The sequence below is a fragment of the Lolium rigidum genome, chromosome 2 (assembly GCF_022539505.1).
Source record: "Lolium rigidum isolate FL_2022 chromosome 2, APGP_CSIRO_Lrig_0.1, whole genome shotgun sequence".
NCBI classification, from domain to species: domain Eukaryota; kingdom Viridiplantae; phylum Streptophyta; class Magnoliopsida; order Poales; family Poaceae; genus Lolium; species Lolium rigidum.
Window position 1 is genome coordinate 26,762,355 of NC_061509.1, and position 12,292 is coordinate 26,774,646.

At 46.4% G+C, this 12,292-nt stretch overlaps 1 protein-coding gene across 1 annotated transcript; it reads left to right on the forward strand.

The window, feature by feature from the left end:
• The first annotated feature begins 2,433 nt into the window (after positions 1-2,433).
• Positions 2,434-6,229, forward strand: LOC124691470 (luminal-binding protein 3-like). Its single transcript, XM_047224747.1, has 8 exons — positions 2,434-2,559; positions 3,267-3,534; positions 3,629-3,843; positions 3,935-4,177; positions 4,509-4,988; positions 5,076-5,230; positions 5,316-5,398; positions 5,490-6,229. Exons 1-8 carry the CDS (start codon positions 2,511-2,513, stop codon positions 5,992-5,994), a joined length of 1,998 nt encoding a protein of 665 aa, XP_047080703.1. The 5' UTR covers positions 2,434-2,510; the 3' UTR covers positions 5,995-6,229.
• The last annotated feature ends 6,063 nt before the right edge of the window (positions 6,230-12,292 follow it).

A 12,292-nucleotide genomic window follows, 5' to 3' on the forward strand; every position in this document is an offset into this window, starting at 1 on the left:
GAACACGCCTGAGCTATGAATTAAGATTTGTCTTTCCAAGTTTAGCTTGATGTATAGCGATCCCGATAATTGTTAGCATTGCCTCAACTTCTTCCAAAACTAAGTTGAAAATTGCTAGATTTCAAATTGAAGTCCGAATGTCATACATCAAATTTCACATACAAAGCCCCAAACCTGTTATCAAGGTAGCATTACAAACCAATTTTTTTTAGAAAGATTTTGTTTCATCAATATATTACATGGAACCGCAAAAACAAAAGGGTACAAAGAAGACAACACGGGTTTTGCTACGAATTAAGATTCTTGGCTTACTTTGTGGCCAAAAGTGTGATGTAAATGAATGTTGTAGAATAATCCATTGCCGACCTCGGCCACTGTTGTTTGTTTGGCGTAAGGATGGCAATTTTACCCATGGGTACGGGTACCCGCGGGTACCGTACTCGCATGGGCAGGGTATGGGTACACTTTTATACCCATGGGTAGTACCCATCTGCCGGTCTGCCCGTTAACTCATTGGCAGGGCACGGTTATAGCCTCGTACCCACGGGTATACCCATACCCTGCCCGTTTATTGTCAAATTCATACGTGACACGTCTACTTTTGTTGAATTATGAGTTAGAATATGAGAATGTGATTTTTATATTATGTTAATTGTTATGTACTCAACTACCTATTATTGAGTTGAGATAATTAATTTTTTAAACGAATTTGTTATCGATAAATGTAAAATTCTGATTGACTTATGTACGATCTAACCTACCCGCCGGGTATGGGTATGGGTAAAGTTTTATACCTATGGGTACGGGTATGGGTAGAAGTTTCTACCCATTTACTATATGGGTATGGGTATAGTATTGCTCTACCCTGCCCATACCCTGCCCATTGCCATCCTTAGTTTGGCGGTGGGACGATTTTTCAAATAGCCTTTGGTATCTCTGTGAGTGTGATCTCCACCGAGTCAGCAGTCGTGTCACGTGAACATTGAGCTCCGGTTTACCCATCTTGTGTGTTAGTGTTTAGAATTGAGACTAGGAACCTTCTTGTGAGGGCTAACAACGATATCTAAGTTGTTATGGTATTATGACCGTAATAATACATGCATGCAACCGTTGGAGATGCTGTCGACATCTCCAAATCCACTTAATCACGAGGCCGATGCTCATAGATTTGGAATTCAGGCTGGCCATAGTGCTAGTATCTTAGCTAGTATCATGCACATTGGTCCCACAAAAATGTTGATGTGACAGCTAATTATGAAGGAGAGAGGAGATTAGAGTAACATAGGTGGATACCGTATCATAGCGCATATTACGAGAAAAGTTAATGCCTAACAAATCTTGTACACAAATTTGCATTGAGATTCTAAAAAGCAATAAATATAGCATAGCTATGATACTGCGTCATGATATCACCCACTATAGAGATACGGAGTAGTATCATACACAAATATTATATGCATGATACTACTACATGATACTTAGCACTATGGCCAGCCTCAGCGTCCGGCTTCACTGTGCTACTTTGGTTTGCAAACTTCAATTGGTATTTACCGAATTGGTCGCACCCCTCCCGAGAAGAAGCATGAAGGAAACATCGCGATTAGTCGGGAAGCAGGTTAATGCTTACCGCGTACAACTAGACACAGGTTTGTAACTTTGGGCCCCGAGGAGAGGAACTATAAACCGTCGGTGCTACTATAAGCCGTTTTAGCATGTACTACCTCTGGTCACATTTAATTGACGTGAGACAACACTACTTGCATGCTAGAATTAGCACCACTCTGCGTCAATTTAATCCGAACGGAGGGACTAGCAGGTAACAATCCAGTACCCTAACCCTAACCCTTGGTGCTACTCGAGTCGAGGGATGCTCCGATGATCATCTCCTCGCATTTGTGAAAATTGATAGCAGTGTCATATACGGCTTCGAAACAGAAGGACACGAATTTGAAGCTGCTAAAATGGTACTAGCACGTTCATCGTCATTGTTCTAAACCAGGACATGGACGTATACAGTAATACGGAGTAATAAATATACGAGCTGCTTGCTGCCAACAATCTGAGCTTCGAGTATTCCGTTTAGTACAACAACAATCTGAGTTTGCAAGTTTGTCCCGGACCCACCTGCCAGGCGTGTACCGACCGGCAACGAACTCGCTCGAACGATCCACGCGACCCAGGCCAATCCCGCGGCTCCGCGTCGAGGCGCGCCATCCCGGCCGTCGGATCGGCGCCACGGACGGCCGCGGCGACCCCAGCACAGAGGCCGCCCCGATTGGCCCGGCCCGCCACGTGTCACCTTTCAATTCGTCCACCTCGGACCCATGACGTTCCGGCCACCGCGACGGGGAGCTCAGTTGGATCTCGCCACCTCGTTTATAAATCTCTCACACACACGAACATCTCCTTAAAACTCAAACCCAGTTCTACAAAGGAGATCAACGCCAAGGCGAAGAGAGGAGAAGGCTCGAGACGAGGAGGGCGAACAAGGGGTGAGCGTCGTGGCGGCGATGGATCGTGTCCGCGGGTCCGCGCTCCTGCTCGGCGTCCTGCTCGCAGGTGCGCCATCTCGATCTCGATCGCCCCCGCCTGCTCTTTCGTTTCGTTTTTCTCTTGTTTGGATCTGTGTACCTCGGGTCAGATCTCGATGGAGCCGCGATCCGGGGCGGTCGCTCGCTCGCGCGCGCATGTTCCCGCCGCAGAGCCCGAGGTGTACCGAACTGGTTTCGACGGATCAGGGTGTTCAGGACAATTTTGTCGTTCGACTAAATTGCTTAGTAGTACTGTAGCTCATTTGATCTAGGAATGGCTGCTTGGTTTTGGTAGCAGTCGGTTGCTTGTATAACTGTAGTTCATGTGATGATCTAGCATGTTAGGTTTGATCCAGTGCTGGTGTGTAGTTGCCCGGCGGACGGATTTGATTTGGCTCTGTTTGCTTTGGTGCCGCGATCTGGCCTTAACGCTGATAGGAATAGTGTTAGGCTCACAGTTCAGCGAATTATGACATCCTAGGAACTAATTCTGTCGGTCGCGAGGGCTATGCATGATTCTACCGTAGCAGCAGTGAAACTAGAAACACCACCTTAGAAAATCATTCACTTTTAACAATGCACGAAGGTGGCTGAATTGAATTTTCCCCGGCACGAGCTGAATCATGCATGTTTACTTCGAAATTACGCAGCTTTGTCTATTTCCAGTTCCATTGACATCGCATTAATTAATATACAACACGTTGGCTTATCTACTTGCTGCTGATGCGTGTGCAGGATCGCTGTTTGCACTGTGCGCTGCCAAGGAGGAGGCCAAGAAGCTGGGCACGGTGATCGGTATCGATCTCGGGACCACCTACTCGTGCGTCGGCGTGTACAAGAACGGCCATGTCGAGATCATCGCCAACGACCAGGGAAACCGTATCACGCCCTCGTGGGTTGGGTTCACCGATGGCGAGAGGCTCATCGGTGAGGCTGCCAAGAACCAGGCGGCTGTCAACCCTGAGAGGACCATCTTCGACGTCAAGCGTCTCATTGGGAGGAAGTAATGCCGCTTTGCTTTCCCTGTTTAGTTGATGTTGTTTTGGTGTTGGTTGTTGGTAATATGTGGTGCCTGACCTGTGGCGTTTTCGTTGCAGGTTTGAGGACAAGGAGGTGCAGAGGGACATGAAACTCGTGCCCTACAAGATTGTCAACAGGGAGGGCAAGCCTTACATTCAGGTCAAGATCAAGGATGGGGAGACCAAGGTGTTCAGCCCTGAGGAAATCAGCGCCATGATCCTTGGAAAGATGAAGGAGACCGCTGAGGCCTACCTCGGGAAGAAGATCAATGACGCTGTCGTCACTGTTCCTGGTTAGTATTGGTGCCATTCAGTTTCTTCTGATTCAGAAGTGCCAGACTATATGAATTGTCATTGCTCACTTCTACTTGTTCCTGTTTCCAGCGTACTTCAATGATGCCCAGAGACAGGCGACCAAGGATGCTGGTGTGATTGCTGGCCTCAATGTTGCTAGGATCATCAACGAGCCGACTGCTGCTGCTATTGCCTATGGTTTGGACAAGAAGGGCAGCGAGAAGAACATCCTTGTCTTTGACCTGGGTGGTGGTACTTTCGATGTCAGCATCCTCACCATTGACAACGGTGTGTTTGAGGTGTTGGCCACCAACGGTGACACCCATCTTGGAGGTATATATCTGCTGTCTTTCACTAGTATTTTTGCTATGCTGCCATTAGCTACCACTGGAAATTCATATAGACAAGCTGCTGATTCTGATTAAAATCATGAATGTTCTGTGAAGATTTCTAGACTGTACAATTGATTTTAATGCCACATGTTGCAATTGCACAAAATATGTTTTGTAGTACTGCTGTCTTGAGATGGTGTTCATTAGTTGTACAACAAGCTCTCGGCAATCCCTCGGTTTATGCATTGCTTCGTTTACTAGACCTGGGAGCTAGTTTATCATGTCATTGAGCTTTGAGTCGTGCAAATAACTGAGCTGTGTAATCTCTCCAGGTGAGGACTTTGACCACAGAATCATGGACTACTTCATCAAGTTGATCAAGAAGAAGTACAGCAAGGACATCAGCAAGGACAACCGTGCTCTTGGAAAGCTGAGGAGGGAAGCTGAGCGTGCCAAGAGAGCCCTCAGCAACCAGCACCAGGTCCGTGTTGAGATCGAGTCCCTCTTTGATGGGACTGATTTCTCGGAGCCACTGACCCGTGCCAGGTTTGAGGAGCTGAACAACGACCTGTTCCGCAAGACCATGGGACCTGTGAAGAAGGCCATGGACGATGCTGGCCTTGAGAAGAGCCAGATCCACGAGATTGTTCTTGTTGGTGGTAGCACCAGGATTCCCAAGGTCCAGCAGCTTCTCAGGGACTACTTTGACGGCAAGGAGCCAAGCAAGGGTGTGAACCCTGATGAGGCTGTTGCTTTTGGTGCTACGGTCCAGGGAAGCATCTTGAGCGGAGAGGGTGGTGATGAAACCAAAGGTACAATGAATCTTCTTACTGCCATATTCCTTTTCCTACTAGCTGGAAACATCCTACTTACACAACTATGATCCTGTCTTGATACAGATATCCTCCTCCTCGATGTGGCTCCCCTCACCCTCGGTATCGAGACTGTTGGAGGAGTCATGACCAAGCTGATCCCCAGGAACACTGTCATTCCCACCAAGAAGTCGCAGGTTTTCACCACCTACCAGGACCAGCAGACCACCGTCTCCATCCAGGTAACAGACAATGAACAACCTTCTCCCTGACTTGAAACTTGTTGGTGTCAGTCAGCTGAGACCTAACCTTTGCATATATCTGCAGGTCTTTGAGGGTGAGCGAAGCATGACCAAGGACTGCCGTCTTCTCGGCAAGTTCGACCTTAATGGCATTCCTGCTGCTCCTAGGTTTGTTATTTTCGAAATCAGAGACAATGAATCTAATAATGTGGGAAGCAACATTACGCTTAAGACTGATTGTGTTTGAACTAAATTTCAGGGGCACTCCTCAGATTGAGGTCACCTTCGAGGTGGATGCCAACGGTATCCTGAACGTGAAGGCGGAGGACAAGGGCACCGGCAAGTCTGAGAAGATCACCATCACCAACGAGAAGGGGCGTCTGAGCCAGGAGGAGATCGACCGGATGGTGAAGGAGGCGGAGGAGTTTGCCGAGGAGGACAAGAAGGTGAAGGAGCGCATCGACGCCCGGAACCAGCTTGAGACCTACGTCTACAACATGAAGAACACCGTCGGTGACAAGGACAAGCTGGCGGACAAGTTGGAGAGCGAGGAGAAGGAGAAGATCGAGGAGGCCCTCAAGGAGGCTCTGGAGTGGCTGGACGAGAACCAGACTGCCGAGAAGGAGGACTACGACGAGAAGCTCAAGGAGGTGGAGGCTGTGTGCAACCCCATCGTGACCGCCGTGTACCAGAGGTCCGGCGGCGCACCAGGTGGTGAGGGCGCTGAAGGTGGCATGGAGGACGAGGACCACGACGAGCTGTAGATGTTCTCGGTGGAACCAATTTTTGTAATGGTTAGTAGGGGAGAGGGTCATGATAATCACTTACTTTGGTTGGGTTGGGGGTGGTCAGGTTTATTTGCAGATACTACCAGAGACGTCTGTTGTTGATGGAGTTGTAGAAACTCTTGCTACTTCCTTCTGATGGTTTTTCGTTTTGTTACTATAGCGGATTTGCATCGGAATTTATGTGAAGAAAAGCTGATGCTGTTTATCTTTATCTATACCTCCTGTTGACTCATTTGTTGCACTTACTTCACATATTTGTCGAAATAAGCTCATCCGTGAAGAAAAAAAGCTCTTTTAGAAATGGAGAAAGAACACCTGGCTGGAGGTCAGGTTTCTGCACTTAGTCTGACTTGCCCACTGTTCTATTTTGGAAGGAAAATGGAAGTTCGATTTTGGATGGTAAATGCTACTCCAGCTTTTTACACGCTCAAAGTCAGATAAACGGTCCGGCTGGTCCGGCTAGGAGTTGAACAGCAGCGGTTTTCTTCTACCTAATTGAACCTGTTGGAGTCCGAGTCCGATGACTTCCCAGGTCAGCCTCCGGGAGTCATAACATCTGCTAGAAAACCTCCGCGGCTGCTCTGGTACTGTGCTAGTGATCTGATCTCTCCTCTCCTTCTCCACTTCAGTGTTCCTCTAATGTATAAAGAACTAACTAGGCAGGGTGTTTCTACACCCGGGTGCATATGCACCCTTTATTTGAAATGCATATTAAACATATTTTAAAATGTTAGAAAAATACAAATAAAAATTCCCCGTGTATACCTTGACATATTACATGCTTACAAAGTTGTTTCAGCAAAAACCGATATGTTTCAGTGCCTTGTGCAAAAAAGACAAATCTTTGGTGCTAAAATAGTCTATTTTTTGAGGCATTATTTGTCTTTTTTACACAGGGTAGAAAAATTGTTGGTTTTATGTGAAACTTTACGTGCACACATAGAACATGTCCCTCTATATGCTAAATTTTTTTACTAAATTTTTTATGTTTTGGAAATATGTTTTATATATACCAGGTGCATATGCACCCGGGATCAGATTTGGTTTTCCGGAACTAACTCTTTATTGTGTATATATGAATGTAGCGTGAGGTTCTCGAACGCAATCGTGATTGTTATTCCGTATCTCTTTTGTCCTATGTGACACTCTTTAATGTGTCAAAGCGAGACATCCAAAGGGATAAAAATCTCCAAGATCATTTTACTAGACTTTTTGCCCCTGCTTGTGTCAAAGAAAAGAGAGGAGAGAAATCCTTATTTTACACTTGTAAAATGATGGATTCTCTACTAGACATGGATTTTTTCTTTCTTTCTTATTTAACAGTAGGACTAAATTTCATTCCATTTGCTAACGCTTATTTTTCCAGCTAATGGTGGCATTGATTTTTTTTTTATCTTTCTTGAACATCCAACCAATCCCTCTGTTTTTTTTTCTTCTCTCACACACACTTCATGTCCTAGAATGCATTAGTATGCCCTGAAATAAGAGCAAAACCTTCGTTCCCCTGGGAAGAGAGACATGCGAGTAGGGTTTCTTGCCTCCTGTCGGTGCTGCTACTGATCAGCCTCGTCTCATATGGCCTTAGGGCTATGGAGGCGTGGTGGAACCCGGTTCTTGTCGATAGAGGGCTCCGTTTTTATTTTTTCCTCGGACTATTTAGGGTTTGTGTTCTACTCAGGAAGATGTGGTGGTGGCGACTTCCTAAAGATGAAATAAAGTCCTTCGCGCCTAGGTTCCATTTCGGTGATGCGTCTAGCGTCGTCGGAGCGCTTGTGGAGGTTTGTCTGGAGCGATCTCGCCAGATTTGGTCCGTGTTCCTTCTGACCTACGCTTTCCTTCATCGGTGATGGCAATTGCTCTCATGCGCCTGTCCTTTCGGGTCTTACCACAATGACTTTCCGTCTATCTACTACAACAAGCTATACGACGACAAGATTTCCCCGACTCCAATGAGGAAAGGGCAAGGACAACAACGCGTCTTCGGCTCGTTTAAGTGTTTGTAGTCGTCACTAGGTGGTCCGAAAACTTTTTTGTAATTTTTATTACTTTTGGATTTCCTTGTAATGCTATTGAGAATTATGGACGGATGGCTGGATTTTTCACAAAAGAAATACTTCATGTCCTAGATGTACAATTTTGCTATCAACACTGCCGTGTATATGCTTAACCGACACGACTTGTATGTTTATTTTATTAATAAAAGGCTGTGTGCATCAACCGATGCAGAGGCCGGGGATTCACCCCATTTCGAAAAAAAAATGTTTATTTCTTTGGGTACACTGTATGGCTGCACATACATTGGCTCCTTCAAACCGCAGATGGAGTTTGCCACTACGAAAGCATGCTAGCTATAGAATTGTGCACTTATGCAAGAAATGGTAGCTAGACCGCTCGAAGGTGGAATTTAGAGGCAACGGAATTTGACACAAACATAGCGCACTCCTTGTTTGTGTTGTGAGCATAGCTACTGGATGACTAGAAAAAATCTGTTGGTTGCTCATGCTATTGACATGGGGAAGGTAAAAGAAAGGGGCGAAAGGTTCGCCTTCACAAAATAACGTGGATGGAACGGTATATAAAAACAGCCCCCATGGCAAATCCTTCTATTAGCTAGTAAAGCGTAGTTAGTAGGTAGCGGCTGCAGCAACAGGAAACAACAACTGTTATAACGTATGTTCAAAATAGAGTGATAGTAACAAAATTCAGTAGGATGTTGGAGGAAACTGATACTGTGTCCTACGATTCTTTAAGTACACGCAATGGTCAACGTTGCCCTCCGGTATGGTGACCACGAGCAGAACGAAACTCCGCCAACAAGTTGGATAAACGTTACTGTGATCTATGTTTCTTCGCCTTTCTCAATGGACTAGGAAAGTTGTTCTACCGGACATCCTGCCTTTGATTTTTTTTATTATAACTATAGTAAGTTGTTTGAAAGACTCGGTGGGATAGAGCTCCCATCGACCAGGACGAGATAAATTTAGTTGTTTTTTGAATGGCCCTGACCTTTCGTACTCGATCGCCAGTGAGCTCACAGCCATCAGTCTGTTGCTGGTTGCTGCTGCCGCCTTGTTCCTTTTTCACTACAGCCTCGTGGAGGTTGTATAAGTAGGCACCGCTAGTTCTAAACAAAGCGAACAGAGGGCCACCTCCACAGTCCCAAGCGCCCGCCAAAGAATCACCCCACGGAGAGCTTCCCTCCAGAATGTATAGCTGCTCCCACCGGTGATCTAGAGTGAGTAACCAGATCACCTGTCCTGGCTACGTATCTCACACATTTGGCCAGGACGGTATGGCGCCAAGACCATACCTCCTACCGTTCATGCGTATCAAGATTGGTGACTTGATTTCGCAAAAAAATCTTAGGTTTTACCAGATTCATATCTAGCAGTCCTTGCTGTTCATAAAGTTCTTAACAAATTTCAGTGTGGATCCATTTTTTTCATTCTGAAGTTCTTTAGAATTTAAACATTACTATCTAACACAGTAAAAAAAAGTTCTTCACAAAATTGCAGTGTGTATCCAATCTTGCCATTATAAGTAACAATTGTTTGGATCCTAGCAACCAACGGATCCGAGATTCAACAAGATCTGAACAAGATCCTAACAAACAAATGCAGTGGATCCGAGATACAACAAGATCTGAACAAGATCCAAAAAAAGAGGAAGTAAAGAAAAAAGATCACTTGATCCTAACAACCACCGGGGCCGTCGGTCCACAGCGGCGTCCGAGCTGCGACGACGAGGATGCGGGGAGGATAGCGGCGGCACCGTGCTTCCCGGCGACGAGGAGGCGGCCCTCTCCCGCGTCCAGCAGGCTGCCCGACGGTGGCGCCCGCGCGAAGACGCGTGGCTCCTCCCCGTCAGAATTCGCGACGGAGGGCGGCGGTGGTCGGTGGCGGTTGGAGATGACGATGCGAAGGAGGGCGGTGGTGGAGCCATGCGAGGCTGATTTGGTGGGCAATTTTTTTTAGGGTTTCAACCCGATTTGGGGAATTTATACATATGTCTCGTGGGACTTTCTCCTGGTTTCGAAAAAGTCGCAGGGTCTTTTTTTTTGCAAAAAAGCAGCGCGCGAATCTCTAGCTATATCCGATGGGCTGGATTGAGTCCATGCGCCATAACGTCCGCTCGCTGTCTTTTTGCATGTCCTTCCTCCCTTTTGGGACGGCAATGCTGGTGACACCCTCGTTGTCAACGTCGAAAACAAGAACCGACGTCGCATCCCAGTTGTCCACTTGTTGTCCCTCCTCGCTGGTAAAGTAGATTATGTAGATAAGGAAGTACACTTTTTCGTCGGTGTTGCCAGTGTCTAGACTGTGATTACGGGGAAACCCTCGTTGCATGAGAACATATTCCTTGGTTCTTGGCCGTCTCTACCATCCAACGATACAATCATCAACCCTGTGGTATCATCAGTATCTTCCTCACGGATAAGAGCTTTGTAGACCTTGCTTGATGGCCTGTACCCAAAACCGAAGATGCGGCGCTCCACGCTCTTGTTTTGCGGGTGCGGCAATGGAAAGGATAGGAGTGCCTCCTCCCGGGTGACCGGGTTGAAGATGACGCAGTCAACAAACGAATGCCCTTTGTCGGGTAGGACGTGCCGGACACGAGGACTAACCTATTGCACGTGTTAGCATACCAGCTGTAGTGCTCTTGACGGTGTGCTTCATGGCGAACGAGGGGCCGGCCACATGGACGTTGGAGGTCTTGCAGCCATGGTGGCGGTAGAGGCGACGACGTGCGGGAGTTCCAGCGGCAGTGTTGGAGCCAGAAGTGCGGGCTGGCTAGGAGCTACGGAAGTGCTTCAATAGAAGGGTGCAGCGTTCGTCGCAGTGGGCCCGCAAACACGCGAAGATCTCGCCGACCACGAACTCGCCTCCGAAGACGACAACCTAGTCGTCGATTTCCTCGGATGCCGTGTTTACATCGACCAACGTACAAAAGTCCGAACTGATGGAAAAGGCTAGACAATCTACTTATACACTTCAACACCTCCCTCAAGTATGACAGGAAGACGGGAAGACAAGTCAACACGTGTAGAGTCAGAGGCAGGCTCCATAGGCCTATACGTGGATGACTCGAACTCGAGACCCTGAGCTCTGATACCACGTTAAGCTTCATGCACTAGCCAACACAACCAAAATTCCGAACTGATGAAAAGGGCTAGGCAATTTACTTATACACTATAACAATCTAGAATCTCGTGATACCTCTTCATGGGCTAAGTTATCCCTTGAACTTCAATAGTTAATAGGAGAAGAGAGAAAAACTAGAGCAAAATCAGATTGGACACTAGTAGAAAAACGCTCATGAATACCGGTTCCTGAGGGCCATTTGCACCGGTTGAGCAACCGGTATAAAAAAATCCGGTACAAAAGCCCCCCTCCTTTCGTACCGGTTCCTTACGAACCGGTATTAAAGTGGCCTCCACGCGGGCCACCAGGAGAGCTCAGGGCCAGGGAGCTTTGGTACCGGTTTGTAATACGAACCGGTACCAAAGGTTGCCACCCGCGGCAGGGAATATGCATGAATCTCTGCCGCGACAGAGAATTCATGGTTTAGGGTTTTTAGAGGGGTTTAGGGGTATCATAGCGTTTTATATCGCGTCGATGCACCAGAAACGCGTTTGGGTTTAGGTAGTACATGAAGATCAAGTTGGTGCATATAATATAACATACATGTAATTGCATAAGATCGCAAATTAAGTAGTACATGCATGAAGATCGATCTTCATGCATAGTGGTACTCTCCGAGGCATACTATCTATTACATGTACCATAGTGGTACACTCCGAGTCAAACTATATGTTACATGTAGATCTTTATGCATAGTGGTACTCTCCGGATGGTGGTATGACTTCCCGAAGGAAAAATCCCGCCAATTCCTCGCCAATTGCTTTGAAGCGCTCCTCGATTGAGATCTTCTCCCGCTTTCTTCTCAACTATAAAAGAATAAGATAAAAATGAATACATGAACTATGTGTGTGTGTGTATATATATATATATATCAAATCACAAATCAAACAATTATTACTGAAACTCAGCACAACTTATGGTAACAAAATAAATTTGTGAATATTGTTTTCGTACCTCTTTATTTCTTTCATTATTCATTCTCTCGCTGACAATTCTGTGGATGTACTCGCAAATGTAGTATCCACATAGATCAGTCCCCGGTGGTTGTTTCACGCATTTCTGTACAAGAATATAATTCAATCAAACAATAATCAAGTATGATAAAGGTGTGTGGACCTAGGTAGTACTACTTA